Source organism: Cyprinodon variegatus, unplaced genomic scaffold, assembly GCF_000732505.1.
Source record: "Cyprinodon variegatus isolate N-32 unplaced genomic scaffold, C_variegatus-1.0 Scaffold147, whole genome shotgun sequence".
Lineage (NCBI taxonomy): Eukaryota > Metazoa > Chordata > Actinopteri > Cyprinodontiformes > Cyprinodontidae > Cyprinodon > Cyprinodon variegatus.
Window position 1 is genome coordinate 945,678 of NW_015150600.1, and position 23,213 is coordinate 968,890.

At 38.1% G+C, this 23,213-nt stretch overlaps 1 protein-coding gene across 2 annotated transcripts in view; it reads right to left on the bottom strand.

The window, feature by feature from the left end:
- Positions 1–1,599: 1,599 nt before the first annotated feature.
- Positions 1,600–23,213, bottom strand: part of dmxl1 (Dmx-like 1) — a 73,291-nt gene continuing 51,677 nt past the window's right edge. Inside the window, exons 35-51 of one of the 2 annotated variants that reach the window (XM_015377133.1) lie at positions 21,622–21,879; positions 21,317–21,513; positions 21,056–21,201; positions 20,793–20,878; positions 20,461–20,662; positions 20,096–20,213; positions 19,675–19,737; positions 16,872–16,958; positions 14,595–14,713; positions 14,099–14,246; positions 10,827–10,887; positions 10,327–10,454; positions 7,672–7,749; positions 7,479–7,570; positions 6,608–6,660; positions 6,175–6,392; positions 1,600–2,846 (exon numbers count right to left, since the gene is read on the bottom strand). In XM_015377133.1, coding sequence (XP_015232619.1) covers positions 2,616–2,846; positions 6,175–6,392; positions 6,608–6,660; positions 7,479–7,570; positions 7,672–7,749; positions 10,327–10,454; positions 10,827–10,887; positions 14,099–14,246; positions 14,595–14,713; positions 16,872–16,958; positions 19,675–19,737; positions 20,096–20,213; positions 20,461–20,662; positions 20,793–20,878; positions 21,056–21,201; positions 21,317–21,513; positions 21,622–21,879 — 2,285 coding nt within the window. In that variant the 3' untranslated portion in view covers positions 1,600–2,615. The remainder of the gene's footprint in view (positions 2,847–6,174; positions 6,393–6,607; positions 6,661–7,478; positions 7,571–7,671; positions 7,750–10,326; positions 10,455–10,826; positions 10,888–14,098; positions 14,247–14,594; positions 14,714–16,871; positions 16,959–19,674; positions 19,738–20,095; positions 20,214–20,460; positions 20,663–20,792; positions 20,879–21,055; positions 21,202–21,316; positions 21,514–21,621; positions 21,880–23,213) is intronic. The other variant, XM_015377134.1, reaches the window with a different exon arrangement.

Genomic DNA, 23,213 nt, shown 5'->3' on the forward strand with positions numbered 1-23,213 from the left:
AATTTTATTGTTCAGTTTCTGTAAGAAAACACTTGCCTGGCTAAGATAAAACTGACCTTCCTCTTCAGAGCTTCTTCCAAACATTCAGATTTGTGGAAAGCAAACAAAGTAAGGGGGAATCTAAATTAAATGATACTTTTGAGAAGTCTACACTTCGTATTTCATAAACATACCCGTCTGTACAGAATAATCCTCCTAAAGTGAGTTTTAGCATCACCCAACATTTATCTACGACTAGTTGAGATTAAAATAAGCTCAGTTTTCTGGATGTTTATAAATATATACAGAACTGCATTTAATGTGTTTCCATCTAAAGTTTTTCCTAAGATAGTTTATATCTGATATAAGCTTAAAGAAAGAAATTAATTCTAAGATAATCACAATCTCAAGAAATGCATCATGTTAAACATCAACCAAGATTATATAAGCAGAGATGCACCAATCAGTTGGCCATACTTCTGATCCCCCACAGTAAATTAATAAAGCAAAACTAAGAACTCCTACCCTTCTTCAGTCCATCAATGCATCATTATGCAGCATTTACAGTGATGCACTTTTCTTTGGAGTTAAAAAAATATCTAATAAATGTTTGGCGAGATCCTGTGGTGCATAAATAAGAAAAATGTTGCATTTAATTGGCTTTGTTGGCTTTAAAAACGACAAACCTGCGGCATATTTTCTTTCCTCTCATATTTTATAGTCCTGAGAGAAAAAGAGAGGGGAAACGAGCGAGGAGGGGGGGACAATGAGAAATCGGTACCGGCCTAGAAAAGCCTGATCGGTGCATCTCTGGATAGTTTTCTGAAAGAAAAGTGCTGCATTTGGATGAAACAAAAGGAGACTGACGATTTAACACTAAACCAACATAAGCACGTCGGCAGAAGGGGATTGCACTATTCCTGGAATAAAACGAGATTTTATGTTAAAACAACTTCCCCAGTTGAGCCTTACACCCCCCCCCACCCCTCATTGTCAACAGCAAGGTTTCCTGCTACATCTTCAAAGGAGGAAAAAATAACCTGTGGAGTCCAACATCAACAAAAAGCTTCAATAAATTAAAGCTACTTTGTGCAACAGAGTCTCAACACTATAATCAACACATGGAATACAGTGTGCCGATTGGGCAGAAGGAGATTCAGAGGATTAAGGTCACTTAATGTTGATTATAACACCAATGGTTACATTTAGGCCAGGATAAACAAACACCCCCATTATTATTATTATCATCCTACCACCTCTAACCTGCCTACTGTAGTTATATGCATTTGAGTACATATAATTCGCTTCATTTATCTTATGTGCAAATACAGACAGCAACTGGTGCAGAGATGAGGAAGAGGCCGCCCTTTCAGAGAAATATTTGCTTTCTGACAGAGATGGATGATAGAAGAGGGGCTTACAGAAGTCTCTTGATCCCCATTTTATCATTTTATGCTTGGAAGAAAACCATTTTATATCAATGTTGTTAAACTGATGTATTTTTATAGCAATTCTATATATTAAAGAAATTATAAAGAAGCTCATATCTTAGGTATGATTTAGTTTGAGTGAAATCTGCAAACTGTTTTAAAGATAGACAAATATTGTGTGTAATTTTTAGACGCATATGGGAATAGTGGTTTGCTATAAAAACGTAATGACGCTTGCAGAAAACTAAAAGGTCAGAGAGTTTGGTTTGGTGGTTTTAATACATCTAAAAATGTGATCGGTTCTATTGACTGTGACTCAGTGGTTCGGTCACACTACTTATCGTAACCTTTAAGTGGAAGAACAGTTTCTCTATTTGAAAGGAAGAGAATCTAAAATCTATTGCAAAAAATAAAAAATCCTTTTATGACCTACTAGAGTGCTACACCTATGTTTTTTTTTATTTTATTTTCATTGTTTTTTTGTTTGTTTTTTATGTAATCAAGGTTAGGATCAGTTCATTTTCAGAAATGCGTCACATTTAATCAGAAATCTGAAACAGTAGATAGACTTTGGATGATATAAACCAGACAGAGCGCCGGTCCACATGACTGCAACTATACAGCTGATAAATGGATAAATATTGTTGTAAAACTGTTTATGGTTTCTCCCTGCTGGTACTACCTGGCAACAGCAGAGGTAGAAGCTGCTATCTGTAGGGTTTTCATCCAACCAAACTATCAGAAAGCAAACTAACATTTCCCTTTAAAGGCGACCTGCTATTTACCTCCAACTTTATACGACGAGTTTGAGTCCAGCTGGAGAGGAGCGCCCAGTAAAGTGTGATGCAAGATAAGTGACGTGGAAAAAACAAACAAATGGCATCTGCTGGCCTCCAATGTGCTGCTTGATGGTCCTCTTCTCGCTCGGCTCAGCTCCTTCCCCACCAAACATGATGGGTTCTGTCTGGCCCCGCCCAGTTCTCGTACATCAGAATTCTGTTGAATCAGAACTCTGCCCCATAAAGGGCCGCCTCTTGTTCTTTACACAAGCCTTAAACAGCAGATACAGTTTCCACCATCTATAAAAAGCTCCTGTGCTTGGTTGCCCCTAAAGACAAGATTTAGGTTCATAAAAAAAAAAGATCACTGCAATGACTCGTTTGCACGCCGCTCCGTTCCTCTTGGTTCACTGCGGCCGTTTTCCTTCTATATGAAGAACTTGACGTCGCTCTTGGGGCTGCTGCTGTTTTCCGCCACAGCAAAGCGGTTGGGAAGGTTCCTCATCTTCATGGTTCCGTCGGCGCCGCAGGAGAAGATGTGACTAGATGGTCCCACCTCGATCTGCATCACTCCCGTCCCGAGGTTCCTGAACAGCGACTGGCGGGCGTGTTCGTTTGGAAAAGTGTAGAGGAGGCCCTGCGTGGCTAGACTCCAGACCTGGGAGGAAAAAACAAAAGTCATGTTTAGAAACACAATTCCAAGCAGCTTGATGCAACTGATCCTTGGAATAGAACCGTCCGCCTGCTGCTACGTCCCCCTCTCATCTGAAACTGAACCAAGCTCCTACTAGTTTACCCTTTGATGAACACGGCTGTTTTTAGGACAGCAGGATGACAGGATACTCCTCACAGGAGTAGAAAAGTAGTCAAACCCATGATCTCTTTCCCCATTTTGCTACATTCAGTGATTTAATTGGAGAATTTAGGTCATTCAACACAAGTGAAACAAAGACAGTGAAGTGGAAATAAAAATAGGTAAAAAACCAACAAAAAGGAAAAGCCAAAGAAATCAATCACATGTTAGCTGTCCTCCCTGTTAAACTAGACATTTTATCTTACCTTTTTTCTTTGTCCTTAAAAGACCCGATCAATAGAATGCATGACTAATAAATTAAAGCACCTCACCCTGCAGAGTTACCGCGAGCTTTCTTGGTCTTTGTGAAACTATTTGTTCACTAAAACAGGGAAATTATTTCATAAAACCTACAGCTTGTCTTTATTCTCTTTTTAATTAAGGGCGGATTTTCCCTTTTAGAGGATTTCCTAAACATATTTGTACTCCATTTTATAATTATGCACTACTTTGTGTTTGTCAATCAGATAAAAGGCAAAGCACCTCCACATTCAGTTTCAGCTGCATTTCTTTCAAACGTTTCTAAGCAAATGACCAAAGTGGTTTCCCTTCAGTCTCAGCAGTTATCCAGTTGTGCTCATGCTGTTTTTGAAGCTCAGTTTCCCAAATGTGATTCAAGTGGCATTAAAGTACTCCTATAGAGGAAAATCTTCGGCAGCGTTAAAAAAAAAAAAAAAAAACAGGACAGAAGCCTCAGAAAACAAATTTTCAAAGAAGAGACTGCAAGTGAAGGAGCACGAGGGTAGCAGCAATCTATGGGCTTCAGAAGAGCATGAGCCCTCAGAGGAGACCAGTCTTCAAAGTCCTTTAAAGGTTTAGAAGGACAGTTCTGCTTTGATGCCTTTCTGTAGCTCTTTGCATCAATGCAGAACCGTATGGACTGAGACAGTCCAGGCTAAAGCATGTAGAGAGCTATAAAGAAGCTGTTTGGAGAACAAAACGGAGAATTGAAGTAAAGCTACGGATCAATAAAGGAGAAACTGACCTCACAGACATTATACCTGCAGAAACTAACCTGATGGACACTCGAACATTTGCTATACAGAGGTGTCTGAGATCTGCTGGCATGCATGCAGTTTTTACACTTAACCAAGACTTGAAATGGGCTGCAGTCATTAGTATTCAACCCACTTCCCTCTGATATCTGTTAATAAAATCCAGCTCAACCAATTTCCCTCAGAAGTGAACTAATTAGCAAACAGCGACCACATGGGAGTAATGTGATTTCAGCAGCTCTTTGAAGGCCTCAGAGGTTTGTTAAAGAACATCAGGGGAATATTACACAGATACTGCCTATTAACCCACAGGAAAAAAAAAAAAAAATCTGCTACCTTCAAATATATATAATAAAACAAAGTTCAATAATTTAAGTTAGAATGAGGATAAGTTAAAGCTTTAAACAAGCGGTTAGGTCGACCTACGCGTATTTAGCCAAGGAGAGTATTACAAGGAGAAGCAGCCAAACATTCACAGCTCAGTGGGACAAGCTGTTATTAGCTTTGCACTCTGCAAAACTCTGTAGTCTATGGAAGAAAACTTTCCTGGAAAATAAAATGTAAATTTTGGCACAAGCATTGCAGGAGGCAGTGTTTTGATTAGATAAGAACAAAACTTAACTTTGGATCACTCGTTGTGAAACATGGAGGGGGCAGCATCATGATTTAGAACAGAGAAGCTGGCCATAGCAAGATGGAGATGGAATAAGGTATAAGAAAACCTGCAAAAGACTGGGAAGTTGACCTTAAAAGATAACTGCAATAGGAACAGTTTATATTAAGCCACATTTAAACTAGAACGGTCTATTCCAAGTGCTTTGTTTTGTGGGGGAACTGTATTCAGGCTGCAACTAACGATTATTTTGCAAATCAATTAATCTGCAGATTATTTTTTCAATTAATCGATTACTAATCAGATAGTTCCTAAAAGAAGACTTTTTGCAAAATTAAACCAGGTGAAACTAAAACTTTTCCACTTCAGGAGTTCAGGATAGAGCATATTGGCAGAAGAAAAAGTTTTTTATCTGAAGTTCAAAATGCTTACATATAAATACCTTTTTAAAATCGTGGTATAATTACTGTTCTAAGTGGGTCGCTCTGTCAGCTAAAGAAATGTTTTAGAGTCTATATGGTCCAGTTAATGATTAATCGATTAATAAATTAGTTGACAAATATTTCAATAACAGACTACTTGGATTAATTGTTTCAGCCCTAAACTGCATGCTGCTGGTTCTGATTTTTAGAGAAATGAAGACATAAAAGAAAAACCTCCCAAATTATAAGTTTGGTTCTGTCACAGATTGGCCAACATGGAAAAGACACCAAGACCAAAATCACTCAAAGGAACTAAAGTTACTTTGTGCAAACAGCGGGAGCACTTTATTATTTGATAAAGTATTTTATACACCAGTCTAAAAATATGTGAGCTTATGTCCCAGTTCCTAGTCTGTCAAACTCATGAAAAGCTTCTGCATGCGCAGATTAATCGGGAACTTTTCAGATAGCTAGTATACAATTAATGACTTCACATCAGGAATACGACAAAGAGCTCTGAAGCTTTTTCACAGCAACAATGCAGAGTAAAACGGGTTTGAATTGTTAATTGTGTTTGATAGATTGGACACCAGGACAACACAATGCGCTCATCCTTTAACAGCTGTGTGATCAGCACCAATGCAGTCAAATCAGAAGATTAAAGACCTCATCTCTCGTTCTCTCTGGAACTATTTTAAAAAAACAAAACAAGGGCCTTATTTCTAGTGGCACCCACTTTCACCTTCGACATAAGTCTCCATCAGTCACTGCTGTCTTGAGCAGATGGTTAATCATCATATGACATTGATTTCCATTGACTTTGATGGGGCTCGCCGCCCCTGTGGACAAATACCAGTCATCTGACTGACGATCTGGAGGACGGCCAGACATTTCCCCACCTGGGTGCCAGACGCCCTACAGGGATGTTCTTTCTTCGAAGTTTACTTTATGCAGAGGAATCCATGGCTGAATCTTCTTACATTACCATTTGGCTAATAGGATAGATTTTTTTCAAACTATTTTTACCTTACAACAAGTACCAAGAAATCATATTCATATAGTCAGGCATGTCTAAACAAATCTTCATCAGCTCATGGAAATACCTTAATGTTTCCCTCAGCTGATCCGCTGATGAAGCAGTCCTCGGTGGGATCCACAGCCAGAGCCTTAACCGGCGAGTCGTGAGCCTGAAAACTCTGCCGCTGGTGTCTGTGTGGGAGCTCCAAGATGGTGATCCAACCTTTTCTTCCGCCGGTGAGGAGAAGCTGCCGCCGCTGCGCCATTGAGAGCACGGTGGCGCCAGACTCATGGCAGCAGAAAGCTGGGGGAAAAAAACAAAAAAAACAACAACATGAGTGCTAAAACTCATAATTTCATTGTTCGGTCACTAATAATCAGAATCCCACAGTATTTTTGGTTTAGTTTTTCCCACACACTGTTTATGAGGGGAAAAAATCCAAACAATTAATCTAGTTTAAAAGCAGATGGGAAAAAGAGAAACAGAATAATCTTTAGCCAACCTTAATAATAACTTACTGTGAATGAGGCTGTTAGCAGGAGTCACCAGCGTGTCCCACAGACAAACATTCCTGTGAAGTAAAAGCATTTCCAAAAAATGAGCCACTTCTCATCATACATTATAAAACACATTTATTCAAAGGTTGTCTTTGCTTGTGTGTCCTCCTGACACCTAAAGCTTGACAGACGGCAGCCTGACACATTATTTAATCCTATGGAGTAAGACAGGGTGATCTGCAGCTGGAGCACCCTTAATTGCTCAGGAGAGGACCTCCATGCAGTGCAGGACAATGTAAACCGGAATCTTGGGACATCCTCCCAGAAGTGTATTTTTGAGGTTAGACACTGGAGTTGGACACAAAGGCCTGGGTGGTAGACTCAGCTCTAATTCATGCCAAAGCTGTTCTGTCACATTCATGTATAGACTCTGTGTGTCTGTTAAATTCTTCCACATTTCTTTTATTTCTAATTCTTTTTATAGCCCCCACACCCTGCACAAAACTTTATGACTTGGGGAAAAAAGCAGTCAGGGCGGTTCTAGGAGAACACTGGATTTCCAGACAGAGAATATTTCTGTTGCTGTAGATTCCAGTGGTGATCGATTGATTAATTGATCTCAGTGGAGAAATTTACTTGCTCAATAGTCAAAAAGAAGGTGCCAAAAGGAGGAAAAGGTGCATGGGGGTATATACAGTGCGTCCGCAAACACACACACACACACACACACACACACACACACACATAGAGATAGATATATATATATATATATAAATCTCTTTAAAAAAAAACAAGCAAAACAAACACAGCAAAAGCCCAGCGGAGATGAAGGGTTAAGGGTGACTAAATGGGAACAGAGGTGCAGGGCTGTAGTAGCAATTTGCTTTTGTACCTGTTGTCAGTTGAAAGACCTGCAGTGGCGATGAGGGAAGAAGAGCCCACGAAAACAAAGTCATTAGCGGTCTTGTTGTGACACTGCAAAGTCTGGCAGAGAGAAGCACAGAAGGCAGTTGGTAAAAGAAACTTGGTAAAATATCCTTTTAATGTAATGACAGTAAAGGGAAATAAATATATAAATGAATTACCAGGTATGGTTTGGGTGTGTTCCCACTGGTGTTAGTTTGCCAGAGACTTAATGCTCCATCTGCATCTACAATACCAAACTACACACAACAAGCAGAGAGCAGATTGCTGTTACTGAAGAAGTATTTACCACTTTATTTATTTGAACGAACAAAAGCCCCCAAAAATCAGGCCTGCAGCTAAATACTGAGAGCTTTACGTCCCTTTGGAACAGACTAAAATGATTTTCCATCACTTAAAAGTCAGTTCTTCATCTTGCAAAATAATATCAAGGTGCTGTGGGGACCAGGATGGTTCTGTGACAGGATCAACCAAACATTAATAACAATAGTGAATTTCCCTGTCACTGGTCATAATGTTTATGGTTGATATGCTTACATAACTAAAATGAGTTGCTCTGCTTACATTCTCTCTGCATTAGCTTTATTCCAAAGCATATTGCTCTCTCTTGGCCAACACAGGCAGATAAGTGCTGGCACAGGAGAGGTACCATCTGAGGAAATTATTAGCCTGAGGCGAGAGTCTGAGTTCAAAACGTTGGCTTCGTTCAGCTCAGTAACAATATGTGCTGCGGACCAACTCCCCATGGTGGTGAGAGCTGGAGTGGAGATTATTCAGAGAGTATGAAAATATATCAGAAAACAACAAAATGGTGTTCGGTTTCAGGATAGCATACAAATCTATCACCTAAAGGTCGTAGAACATGTAGAGGTGAAAAATTGAAAGGTATAAACCAAGGAAATAGTTTCTGATTATAGTTTTTCTTTAAATAGAAAAGTTGAATTTAACAGAATGTGTAAATGTCATTGCTGTTTTTTTTTAACAAAACAGAGAGGAATTTGTGACAAAAATGTGCAGATATTTTTAACTCTAAGCCTTTCTACTTTACCTTAAGATCCAGGTAGCTCTAGTAGAATCAGCAGTCAGACCAGTAAGCTAACCCCAGAGGTTTGTTAACACAGGTGTTCTTTTAGTCTTTATGTGGCTTTGTAGTACAAAACATCTGTTGATGTTCACATATTGTGTTCAAAATCAGCGCCTCGTATCCAAACTGCAATTCAGCTACAATAATCTGCTGCAGTGGTGACCCATTTCTTTGCCAGTGACTCATCCAAATGAACAAACAGCTACTTTACTGTAGTTACATAAATCCTACAAAGGACTGATTATACAGAGAAATTTGAATATCTATAATTTACCTCATATCTGAGCCAAATTAACTACCAACTCTATTCTGTATTTTGAGCTTGCTTTAGAAAACCTGAATTCTATTAGCAAGAAATAACATGAGAAACCCTGACTGTAGCTTGACTTAAGAGTTTTAATGACTGCATTAAAGCCGGGCATACACTGTGCAATTTTTTGCCCTTTTCGAGGCGATTTACCAGTAGTGCGAGAATTTTTCAATCGGGCCGACTTTCAGCCTGATTCTGCGTTGTGTAGTGTACAGGGGGGTAACGAGGGGCGACCATCCTCTCACGACCACCTCCCTATCAGGAAGAGTTAGATTTTCTCCCGACCGTCGTGGGCAAATCGCTCAATGGGCATGCGCAAACAAGAATTCTTCTTTTTCTTTTTCCTCTCAGATGTAAACACAGCAGGTAAAAATGGAATTCTTTCTTTAAAATTGACAAACCGTAGAAGCCACGTTTGCTCAAATATGTTGTTGCCTTTTCTTTTTAGGGCTTTCAGAATAAAATTGCACAAATTGCTAAGGCAGCGCGTTTCTCTCTAGTGAGCTTCATATTCCTCTTCTACTAATTTGGATTCCGGATAGACGAGTCAGAGTAGCTCCATCTTACTGCGGATCAGAGTCTGATGTGGTTTTTAGATGTACAGTGTGAGCAGGAAGATCGCATCAGAGCGTCGGGCTGAACATCCATCGTGAGCTGTGAACTCACACTGTACGACGTACAGTGTGAGCTGTAGCTGCGGGCAACGATTGAAAAAAATTGCACAGTTTATGCCCGGCTTAATACAGATAAGTAAAAAATAAAAATATAAAAAAAAACAAGCCCTACTTAGTGGAGAAAAAAAAGCCTTGATTTTTGACTTTCTCACAAACAGCTAATAAAAAAAGATTAAAATAGTAGACATGGATTTGCTAACCGCAGCATATAGGGATATAAGGAATAAGGTTGGTTGACGCCAGAGGAAAAACTTCAGCCTTCCATACTGCTTGAATACAGTTTCAGGCTAAAGTGATTGTGAACCACAGTGGCAAATTATAGACTTGGCTCATCTGAAAGAGCTCTTAAATCTCTGCTGAAGGATGCCGGTTTGTCAGGTTCCCTGTGCTACTCAGACAACCTTTCTTCTGACCTCCTGGCTTTGCAACTCAATAAATCTTCACCTCACAAACGTAAATTAGAACTGTTCATTTTAGCATCCCTACACTCTGGGTAAAATATATAAGACTATATATATAAGAGTTCAGTTCCCTGTTTACTACATCGTCATTCTGAAACTTTGCATTAACAGCTAATTAATCGTTTCTTTGCGTTTGTTTTTAAAAACAAAATTTTGCCTTTTCTAAAGCAAAGACTTTCACAACAAAGCTTATGTTCCCCATGTTCAGTAGAAGAGACTAACACTTTACCACTTAACATGTGGTTCTAGTACCCCGTCTCTCTCTAGCTTGTATGTGAAGCACTGACCTTGTTTCCTTGGTGGTTGAATCGGATCCTGGTGACCCTGGAGTGACCCGGACCTCTGAAGCAGATGATCTGCTGGGAGTGACCCCACTCAAACATCCTGACGCTACCGTCTTGAGCCCCAGTCAGGTCTGACAGAACAGGATGAGGACAAGCAGAAATTAAGATATATCATCTTTTATGTAGAGCGTGTATGGTTCTGGGATCTCAGCTTAATCAATGTTTTCCTGACGTCCCACCTAGATACCTCCCAGGTTGCATTTGTAAAAAAGTACAAGAATGTAGCTAAAGAGCAGAGAGAGTCTTTATTTAAACAGCAGCAACAGGAACCAGAGGGGAGAAAAAAAATCTTTTCAGATGCAGAACAAGTCTCTAGAGACATTTTTAGGTGATGCAACCCTCCATGGAGGCTTTTCACAGAAGACTATGACGAATATGTTGTACTTTTAATATACAAGCAATGACTCCTCCAATGTACTGACAGACGTCAGAGCTCTACTTACAGTATGGTAGTGTGGGATGAGAGGTCATTCTTCTCACATTGTTGATATTTCTCTTTATCATCTGGGATAAGAAGAGAGAAGAGGGGGTGGACACAAGTTTCACTGAGAAACTATTTAAAACATATTTTTTAATGCAGGAAAAGATATAAAAAGTCAGAATAAAGGCATAGCTAACAGGGCTGGCTTGGTGCATAGGGAGGAACCTCAGAGAAAAATTAAGACAGCAAACTTTTTGGACTTTACAAAATCCTCTGCAATGCTTGAAAGGTTGATGATATGCTAGAAACAAACTAAAGCAGAGAAAAACTTTTAGAAACTAAAAAGTTTCACAATAAATACATTTTTTAATGCAGTGGTCCAACTTTGGTTTATATAGATTTCTTTTCTGCATACCGAGAAAAAGGAACAACAGCGAGGTGGTTCGTTATTGGTCTAAAAAGTTGTTCAAACTACCCCAAACTAAAATACTCCAAACTAAAATACAGAATGGCTTCAGTTTGAATACATCAACACATGAGAAGGGCGTACTGGTGTTATGATGTCCAGGGAATGGGCCTTCCAACTTCAAGCGCCTAATACATCAGTAAGCGATTCCAGACCAACAATTTTAATGCTATAATGGACAAATTTGTTCTTCAGGCCTAATCTGAAATCTTGTGCGGTGACGTTAAACATGCCGTTTCTGACAGAAAACTGACAAATGCAGAAACATTGAGGACTGTAGTTCAACCATATGGTTGGTGTCCGAAGTGATTGACTCCATGCGATGAAAATGGAAACGTTTCTTAGACTATTTCTACAACTAGATATTAGCTCACTGAACTTCATTGTTCTGTTTTCTTCATTTTAAGCTTAGTAAAGAAAACAGTACAAACTGTTAGTTAAGTTTAATTTTTTGACTTTTTTCATGTCTGTAGTGTAAAAACTGAACATACATACTTAGCCTAAATGATGGATGATAAAGTCTGATATTAAAAGGTTGACTGTAAACATATTGCATTATTTCTATGTTAGATTCACACAACTAATAATATTGATAAGCACCTGATAAAATATCTTAAAATAAATTAGGGATTCCTTAATATAAAATTATTATCTTTGATGATACTTAAAATCTTGTTTTGTTCCTTATTCAAGAAATCCAAATCATATGATACTTTTCCAGGAACAGCATTAAGTCGTTGTTTTAATCGATGATGTTTCTTGGTTTCTGTTTTCTATCCTACTTTCCGACTGCTGGCCCTGAGGAGCACACATTAACTTCTATGTCTGCTCTAACTTTTATTTATTATTCCATTATTTAGCCAAACTTTTTTTTTTTCTCCTCAGAGCCTTAGCAAACCGTTTGTAAAATAATTACTATCCTGAGTGGATTTTACCATCCAGTCTGCATAACAATAAGCGAACTGGTCAAAAATCAACAAACATGACTCACATCTACGGGATTCTGCCTTTCTGGCTGGTAATTCCACATATTTCTCCTCCGTCAGAACACTTTTACAGCATTTTATTAATTAAAAGCAGCAGAAACTGCAATTTAAAATAAGTTAATTCCTATGTTAGCCTATGACAGGAACTAATGTTAACAGCCAGGATGCTTTCGGCAAACTGGGCGCAGATGAAAATGAATTATTAATGCAGATTATTTCAGCAGCTTTAACAACAAATAAAGGCAGATCCAGGGCGAAAGACACGATCAGTTACTTCCAGAAGAGCATTACCAGGTATTTTATTTGCACAGCTGTGCCATCCAAACCTAAAAAAACAAAGTCTAAATGCTTTTTGAATAAACAAAAATTAAATTTCAAAAATTCACTTAAGATTGTGTGGTAGGTTAAATGGTCTCCAGGGATTACTAACAGAAATCAAATGAATTAACTGGGTTGTATCATATTGATTACTCCATAGAAATAAATGTTTGCTTTGGCCCAGGAAAATAAACTTTATTAAGCATGTTTATCTTTACAGGCACAACACAAAAATAAATAAAAATAAAAATTAGCAGCAGTGGATTCTGTCATCAACTCAGATATATTAAAACAGTGAATTATGATTAATCTTGTTTGGAACTTTGTGTTAAATTGATATATTTTATGTTATCCCACAATGTTCTGTAAAAAAAAATATTTTTTTTAATCAAAGAAAAATTCACCAAATTGATTTTCCTATTGTACTATCTAGATCCCAGTTAAGGCAGTTTATTCAATAGCAAAGCTTCTCAATGAAGTAACCTTCTGCTTATATATTACGTTATTTGATGCCAGGTGTACAGATCGGATGCCATGCAGCTGCATGCTACACAGCTTATTGTTAAATATTAGACATTCTCAAGGATAAAATTAAAACACCATCATAGGTTGTGTAAGAAGAATGGCTCTGTTAAGTATTCCATAACAAACTTTAACATTTTACATTTGAGAATCTGTACCGATTCCTGCATTCCTGTGTAGGAATGTCACAATTTGCTTTATTTGCAGTTATACCCAAAAAGTAGTTAGTTACTGATGGGTACAATTCAGGCCTTTTGCACTTTTGTTTCCATCTACGCTATATAAAAAAAGAGCGATTGGCTGCACATCTAAACTTGCACATACTGCCATTATCCCTCGTTTTTATTTTCTCCTTATTTGTCCTCCTATAGAGTCCTTCCAACACAGTGATTTTTGTTCGCACTGTTGATAATGATGTGAGTGATGAAAAACCAAAGTCAAATTCCTTGTCTGTGCACAACCTTTGCCATTAAAGATCATTCTGAAAAGCAACTGAAACAGTAGAAAACTTCAATCTTAGATGGTTAAAATAAAGCAGTCTGTTTAAAGACCAAGAGCAGTTTTTTCTCCTGTAGTTTTGCCTGCACATGGTTTAATAGATGTGCACGGAAATATTCAGTGATGTAAATAATAAGGCAGTCAGTCGAAGAGACAAAATATGCTAACATCAGCTGAGCAAACTGCTTCATAGCCAACAGTAATAGGACATGGAATTACTAAAGCCTGATGCTGTATGTGCAGAGTCAAATGTGTTTAGAGATAAATCATAATGATAAGCATATTTCACACATTAGGTCATGTGTTAGCAGCATATTAAGCATGTCCTCCAAAGGATGCTGTTAGGGGACAATCCCCCCATCCCCCTCTCTTATATACTGTTCAGTAAAAAAGCAGCCTTCCAATCCAGTGTTATTCTTAGAACCTAAAAAATTTTTAATGTGTATTTATTAAACAACTGTTCTTGACATGAATGTTATATTTAAATGTATGCTAGAAGCTTACCACAGCTGCACCCCTGCCGGTCTGATGGCCTCCCAGCCACGGCACATTGATGGGTGTGCCGGGGCTGCTGTGGGTGTAAGGGGTTGTGCCGTGAAGCGAGGCAAAGTCGTCACGCGTGTGGACCACCAGGAAGTCATCACCGCCGACTCTACAGGCAGAAAAATTATTAGACATATATAATTAGCTGACATGGGTCATAAGACGTGAACAGACTGGTAAGGGATTCTTTTCTTGCAGAAAATGAGCAGCTTTACACATTCATTCAGGAACATATGAATCCTTTAACCCTTAACATAATGACCATTGTTGCAAGACTACTGACATTAAAATGATTATTATAAATCATTAGAACAGCTTTCATAAACAGTCTGAAATCAAGTTAAAAAAGTGACTTAAATCAATACCGTAGATAAAATGAGGGAGTTGATGCACTAGTTGCAGGCTAGTGCAGTGTAAATAAATGCTAATGGATAAACATGAAAGTTAGCTCTCTTACCCTTTGGATTCCACTTCATCATCATCGATCCAAGTCAAGATCTGTGTGGCCAAAATGGATGACACATCCAGCTCCTGAATGTCATGAGTGGAGGCCATGACTAAACAGTTACGGTTTGCCTGGCGGACAGACAAAGACGAGACGTGAGGAAACAGAAGGATGGAAGGCAGAGGTGACAGAAGTGAGGGGAAAATAGGTCGAGTCTCAGAGGAACTGCATCAGACAAATTTAATGTGCCTACTGGCCAGTGCTCATTCATGTCGCCTCATATCAGAATCAAGATGTCACTTTAAAGATGTCACTTGTTGACACAAATACTGTGTAATAATACTCTGTACTTTTATAGAACCACAAACCTGTCCTTTAAGCAGCAGATATACACTTTTATACATACAGGCGGATCTTGGTAAATTAGAAAATAATCAGAAAGTTATTATATTTCACTAATTCAACGGAAACTGTTAAACTTATCATATAGATTCATGACACAAACTAATACTTTTCAATCATTTTAGTTAGCATGGATTATTATGGTTTACAATTAATAAAAAAAAAAAAGGTTTTCCTTCATTAAAGAGCTTCTGAGAGCTTGTATTTCCCTTTGATTAAACTATACTGAGAACAACGCTTTAGTTCAACCAAACTGCTGTACCTGATCTGACACCTTTAGTAATGGCCCCATGGCGTCCTAACTTTTTAAAGACCGTTTTAAAGTTCCCAGAGGAGGGTAATATAGTCTTTCCAGACAGCACTTTGTTTTGGCAGGCAGAATTACTTAGTCTGAGGGTTATTTTCCTTTAATCACAGAAGAAAAGACTCTGGCAGCACTAGATAAAGAGCAACATTGAACCAAGGCCATTAGTCTTAACCCCATTCTGTTTTCAAAGAAGACAGTCTCAGCATCAGATGATGTAGAAGCTAAGAGACCATCCTGATGAGTTCTGTTTTGTCTTCTGCATTAAAATGCATTAGCGCGAAAGCAATTTGGCTTGAACCTTTCCTCAACTCAAAGATATACGCCAGTACATCTTTAAGTGTTGTAAAAACAGAAAGTCAAACTTATATAATATGTATTCACTACACTGGCTGAAATACTTCAAGCATTTACTTCTCTAGATTTTGATGATTATGGCTTACAGGTAATAAAAAGCAGAAATTTTGTATCCCTAAAAACTAGAATGACGGATGAAATTGATTAAAAATATTTTGAACAAAGAAGCTAGGCTTCCAAATACAAGTCCCATCTGTTAATGGGGGCTCTGACACCAGCCTCAGTCTACTGCTGGTGAAGCGGCCCCATATTCTTGATGGATTTTGCTCAACAGTCCCCTTAAGGCAGCATTTATCCCTGTTTTGCACCTTTCCGTCCACATTTTCTTTCAACTCAGCTGTCAATGAATAGGCTAAGATACGGCCCTATGAACAACCTTTTGTGCCCTTGTGGAGGAACTTACTATAATGACCGTGTTGTGAACATCTGTCCAGTCAGCCGTCATGATGTTTTTTTTCTCAAACTGACCAATGAGAAGAGATATTTAGAGGATCAGAAAATCTTTGCAGGTGTTTAGAATGCAATAGCTGATTAGGGTGGGGCATCATTAGTTTCCAATATTCAACTTTACCACAGTATCCTAAATTTCTGAGAAACTGAATTTTGGGTTCTGCCATAATTCTTAACATTATACGAATTAATTAATGTAAATAATCTGTAATATATGCTAATCTGTAATATATGGCTTTCACTTTTTAAATTAGTAAAAAAAATATTAACCTTAGTTGCTGCTATTGTATTTTTATAGTTGTGCATGCTTGATAATGTATCACTGGAATAGACACAAACATTTAGTAATAAAAAACATCTCTCTTTTGACATACTCAATTTGTTTCTGGTCATCAATTCCAGTGGAAAATGCCTATAAGTGTGTAAACCTTCTCACTATAACCTATGCTGGTTTATCATCACAGCAGGCCATAAAATAAATAAACATCTAAAGAAAGGGAAAACGTATCACATAATATTTTACCAGAGATGGTTTTAAATTAGGGAAAAGGGTTGATTACCATTGTTCTTTAAAGAAACTAAACAGAAAACTGCATCAGCTTCCATGGTACAGATAATTTTTTTATAACATTACACAAATAGAAAAAAAAAAAAAAAAAAAAAACATGAAGCAAGGACAGCCAAAAAAGAAACTGAAGTGATTAACTGTGAACACCAGTGTATTTTTTCCACAATATTTTCTGATATTTTGTGACATAAATGTGAGCGGCTTTTACCTTGTTGATGGCAAAGGCTGTGATGATGTCAGATTCCTTGTGGATGATGCGTGCTTTGCCTCCGGGGCAGCCCAGATCTGACTCCGTCTGTAGCGAGTAAAACACACACCATGTCACCACCATGGAGATTTAGTAATTACAAGTGAAATGTTGGCAAATAGTTCCTGCAGACATAATCCCTGCACAATTTCCTTAAAAATACACAACAGAAATAGGAGAGCTGAACAAATCACTTGTCAAGTTATGTTCTGCAGAATAGATCTGCAAATCTAATCCTATTAATTATTTTCACCTCTATAGTATTTAAGACGCTCATTCTTCTGTTTAAAAGATAAGATGAATCAGGCCAAACTTATAATAGTACAGAGCTATGATTAGATTTCTTCACATTAAAACCAACTGTTATGTTTTATAGGAATTTGGCATGGTAGGCAACAAAGGGCAGTATCTAATAATGGTGGTTTGGCAGAAACACATTTTCATGTAGCAGCACTTCTCTGTTTCTACTAGCTTGGCCCATCTAGACAGTGAAATGTTTCCCATCGTTAGATGATGGATTGATGCTTAATGCGATATTCAAAGCTTCGACTATAGTTATAAAGCCTAAACCTGCTTTAACCTTTCCCACAATTTTATCTCCTGACTTGTCTGCTATGTTCCCTGGTCCTAAAGATGCTTTTTGTTCACTGATGCTCTCCAACAAACCCCTGATGCCAACACAATCTTTAGAGATTGATTTACTATATTTACTAATCAGGTTGTTGCCCAGGATTTTATCTAATGAATAAATGAATAAAACACTAAGGTTTTTAAGTATAGACATTTCTAAAGCCATATATAATTTTTCTTTTATTCCATAATTATCCCTTACCCAATAGCATACAATGAAGATTCTCAAATGTGAAAGGGTCAAGGGTTTCAAAAGGATCTGTGAGTTGGTGCCAGCTAGTAGAGACAGAAAATTGTGAACTTGACACCCAAGCTACTCAAGACGAGATTGAATTAAAGTCTTCTGAGCATTTGGTTTGGAGGAGAACAATGTGTCGTTTTATTTTAAAGAGTCAAATAAAACTTGACCTGCAGAAATCTAAATATGGTGTTTTGCCATTTTCACTAGCACATAATCTCTGCAGGATGCAAATTCACTGCGACAGAGCTGAGCCCATTAATGTGAAGCTGTTCAGCTTCGTAGGGTGTCCTCTGAGAGACCGGGTTAATTAAAGCTGAACCAAATGGAGTACCTACAATGTGCCGGCTCTCACAGTGAAAGCCACACGATTAGAACGTGTCTGTGAAGCATTGGTTTACAGAATGATTTAAGATTTATGGCTCACACTCGCATTAATATTAAGGCAGTCAAATGTAAGATTAATATCAAACTCCTGACAGAAACATTCGGAGTTCATAGCCCTAAGAAAACAAGTACTGTAATTCTGCCAGAACTTTTCATATTGGATAAAAGTGGTTATGCAACTAGAACAGAAATGACAAGTACTTTAAAAGTGTGTGCCTACTAGCCCGACAGCTTGAACGATTCCAACTTTAAACCGATGATGTTTGTTACGTAAGGCGTTATATTTACAGGAGTAGTAAACAGAAGACCGCCAAACATTTCTTAGTGTTCAAAGAATGTTATATAAAATGTCATGTTCTGGAAGGGACAACTGCAAAACATGACATTTTTAGAAGCACATCATGAATCATACAAACCTGCTGATCAGCAGGCATATTTTTAAAGCTGAATACGCTTTTCTTTTTAACAAAATGGCCTTTTATCAAAAAAAGCTTCAGAGGGAAAACTTTCAAAACTACCATTTTTTTGCTCATGAAGACTCAGTCATCCAGGTCATACTCATTCCAAAAAAGTAAAAAAAAAAAAACACTGGACTTTGTTTCCAAGTTTGAAGACGTTTCGCTTCCCATCCAGGAAGCTTTTTAAATTCAAAATGCCAGAATTAAGGTCGAGTTTGATGCTTAAAAACATGCTAATTGAACCGGCCCCTTAGGAATGGGGGTTTAATTGGGTTCTCTGTTAGTCTGACAATACCCAATACTGGTCTATGCCTCTGAAAGGAGGGTTGTTAGGGGGAATTGCTGGCCTGCCTGAACAGGCAAGATGTTCTGGTCCCCTGTATGGGGGTGGGGGTTGCGATGATAGCGGGAAGAAACCAACTATCTCTGCATTATAGGTTTTTGAAAGCTGTAACCCGAGTCCACCACATCTGTTTCAGGTTTTAGCTTTCAAAAACCTACAATGCAGCCATAGAGGGAAAGATGGCGTAATTATTCAACAAAGCCTGCTGATACTTGCAGTTAAACAATACTATCTTGGTAATTTCGGTACATTTCAGTCACTATTCTTAAGCTGCGAGATTTTTTTCTTTAACAAAATAAGATTCCAGTTTCTCCATATTAATTTTTCTGGTGTTTCTACAAATTTATTAGATCCTTAGCAGGTTTTTTTGTAGTAATTTTGTTTTCTGCTATTATCATACCATTTTAGTCATTTTTGCTTCAGTTTCTCTTTGTTTCTGCAATTTTTCATTCACACTGCATTTTTCAAGGAAATGCCACTTTTTCTGGTTTTGTTTGTGCTTTAATATAGTAAAACTGATATGAGCAGCTCAAATAAGAAGTCAAGCATTAAAAGCTGGACTGGTGCACCTTTAATTCAAACCTTTCATGCAAACATTTAATTTGGACTAACTGAACTTAAGTGTTGTAAGGTTTGACGACAACATTTATCCCACTCATACACCCACCCCACTGCCACACCACAAGCAATAATCAGAAGAAGTAGTACCTGACTGTTTCCTGCCTCTTCCACTCCTGAATATTTCATAATGTCAGGGTGGTCCTCAACCAACTTTAAAGATTGGGGGAGCAGCGAAAGGGGAGACCAGCACAAACAAAAAACACAACAACCAGTGATAAAACATGCAAATACACAAACATTAATTCATTGTTATGTTATTGACTCAGTGTTTTTAGTTATCTGCATTAAAAATGGAAGCATTGACATGCAAATTAAAGCAATTACAATAAATCTGGTCTGCATGCAGCACCCAAAAAAATTAAAAGAAGCAAAGGCATCAACAGTGATTTAAAAACACAAATGACGTCATCAATCTGGGGTAGATGCATAGTGTTTAAATATGTTACTTGGTGAGAGTTAATATAGTGAGTCTCATGCAGTTGGCTGGTAGACTATAAGTGTATCGTACCTGATTTGTGCCTGGTTTCTTTGTGAAGATGTTTCTAATGAATGTCTCCTGCACCTCGTCCTGTTTGACCAAATACTGCCATAAACGCTTCACAGGCAGTGCTGAGTGGTGGCTATTTCTAGGGGGGGAAAAAAAAAACAGAAAAGACCAACAACACGAGGATTATAGATTTATTTGAAGAATTTATAAAAATGGTTTTACAAGCAGCACAGGGATAAAAGCTGTTGTCCATTCAGAGGGACTATTTGCTTTTGAGGACATTTTAGCGGTTCTTTAAAGGTGTCAATAGAGTGCCATTTTTCCTCCTTTAAAAAAAAAAGAGACAAACGAGTTTTTTTATTTTTAACCTAAAAAGACACTGGTACCTGAAAGGAGTGTTAGATGGTTCAAATAGGGCTTTGTGTCTGAGCAGGGCAGGGCCAGGTGTGGTGATTTCATCCTGGAGGTGAGTGGAGATATACTTAGAGGGAGGGCCCCCGAAAAGCTCCAGCCTCTTTTGCAGCACCTGCTCCCATCGTTGCAGCGTCTTAAGTACGGCGTGACATAGTGGAGAGGCCACCGGCAAATCTGGGTTTAAAAAAGCAGCAGCACACAAAGGAGGCAACATTAGCTGAGAGAGGCAGAATGAAAGAGGGCAGCGCTCATCTGCGTCATGAATGCTATTCTTTTTTAACAGGTAGACTAGTTTAGCCTTTACCTAACAAATCGTATCCTGCCATCGGGTAAAAAGACTTGAGGTTGACTAATACCAGCTGAACCATGGCTAGACGCATCAAACACCAGCTTAAAGAGAAAAGAGGCAAAATTCAATCATTTCAAGGGGAATGAGGACATGATGGTGTGTTGAAGCTGAATTAATGGATGTTAAGAAGAAACACAGGAGCCTGTAATGTAAACATCTCGTTTTGAGTGGGAAGAGGAGTCACAGTATACAGAGATAACCACTCAGTGGTGTGTCACCTGTATGAATTATGGTTGGAATGTTCTCTCTGCGGAGAGTTTGGCTCAAAGACGTCTCCAAATTCATCGTCTTCATCTTCATCCTGGCTGTCCTGGCTCTCCTCTGAGTCATAATTAACTCTGCTTTCCGATGGTGGCAGCTGAGGCTGGGAAGCAGAAGGACAGAGTAACAAGGAATCAGCTGAAGGATATGACTTTGTGGCAGGAGCATTAACAGTTGTGGGTTTTTTTCCCCTCATTGTCATCTATATTGTGGATTACCTTGGCAATAAAATAATCCCAGATACTGAGCTCTGGAGGAACAAACTGCTCTTTAAAGATGGAGGTAGTGTCTTGTTCCACAACAATCTTTGGAATAGATGGTCCTTCCCGCTCAATTCCTGACTCTTCCTTGGAGCCGCTGCGGGATGACAGAAGCCTGAATCGTCGTGATTTCCTGTCTGACCCACTTGGGGAGGCTGATAAAACAACAGATATGTTAAATTTGGTTTAATGAATTAAAAGAAGAAGAAAAGACAGCATGACCTCTATGCCAGAGAGAAAGTAAGCATTTGCTAAATAATCACTTGGAGGGGGCGTTCTAGCAGGGCTGCTGGATTTATCCATGACAGGGACACGTGCGCCTCCTCCAAACACAGTCGTCCAAAGGTTGCAGTTAAGTGGATGTGCCGCGATACGAAAAAGCTCGTTGCTGGAGTGCGTTGCCATCCCGTGAACAAACAGGCTGAGGAAGACTGCAGTCAGGATCTCACAGAGCAGCACAGCCAAGCCCGGCTGGATCTCCTCACCTGCAGAACTCAGCAGGCAAATAAGGGAGGCAACACCTGAAAAAACAAACAAACCGTAAAGTTGCAAAGCGTCAATAAAATTACAGCATTTTTTCTAAATTATAAGTTTTTATAGAAAGAAAAAACTTACAAAATACAAATTAAAGTATCAGTTCAAATGGATCTTGTGCTATATGAATGTGTCACTAGTTTAGCCCAAAATTATTCATACCATAAGGGATTCTGATTTAAAAATGTCCTTGAATCAAGCCCGTTTTTTGATTAAAACGCATATGAGACAGGCACCTCTCAAAACAACAAAATACAAAAGAAGTTTTAATTTTCAAAGATAGGGAATACATTTTAATAATTTATTTTCTGCATCTTTAAATCTATAACCAATGAATGGAAAAACAACAGTACAGCCTTTATCGAACAGCTTTCATCATGTTTCCACTGGAATTTAAACCATATTGGTTTTAAAGTCCTAGCTTTGACATTGGAGGACCTTCCCAGTATCCTAATTGTTTGCTCCTGACAGTAAATGCATCAACAGTCTGACAAAAGTATTATATTAAGCAACAAAAAAAAAAAAGACATAAGAATCTTAGCTCTTCTTTCAAAGGCTAGAAATAAATGGCATTACAAAATATGTCCTGTTAAACACACAACACAAGAAATTCTAAAATGGATGGTCTGTTTTAAAATTTCCTAAATCATCATATAAAATGTAACAGTTCACAAAAAGAGGGGATCGTTTCCATCATCAAAATCTTAACAGGAAGCTATAGCAGCATTTTCTCGAACTGCGAAATGTCTCATCTACAAGGAATCCTCTGCAATACGTTAGTAAATAACCAGGTTCCAAATATCTTACTTTTATTTAATAAGCAAATGGTTTCTTGCATATCTTTAGTCGGATCAACTGAATAGAAACATTGCACCTTAAAGATAACATTTAACTCTGAAAACAAACCAAAATGAGGGTGGAAGGCCTGATACTACTGTCAACTACCATGCTCTGAATTATTAAAGAATGTGACAGCAGCAAAGACAGATCTTTAATAATTAATGTAAATATAAACTATCTTCGTAGAAAACCTGAAGACTGATGAAAAAAAAACTGATTTCTGTCAGTATGTTTTTGGCTTGCTCTTAATTTACTCTCTACTTATAGAGTGAGCTAAAAAAAAAAAACATGCTTTCAGGACACGTTCTTTAAGTGTTGTACTAATTATGTCATAACCAATAACAGTGTTTCCTGACATTGCTGCTAATAAACTCAATGATGCAATTTGAGGGTTTCTACAAAATACATGACGCACTGAAGAAAGATCGTCTAGAAGATCTCTAATCACACATCCCTGCCAACATATCTAATGAGTTATCAA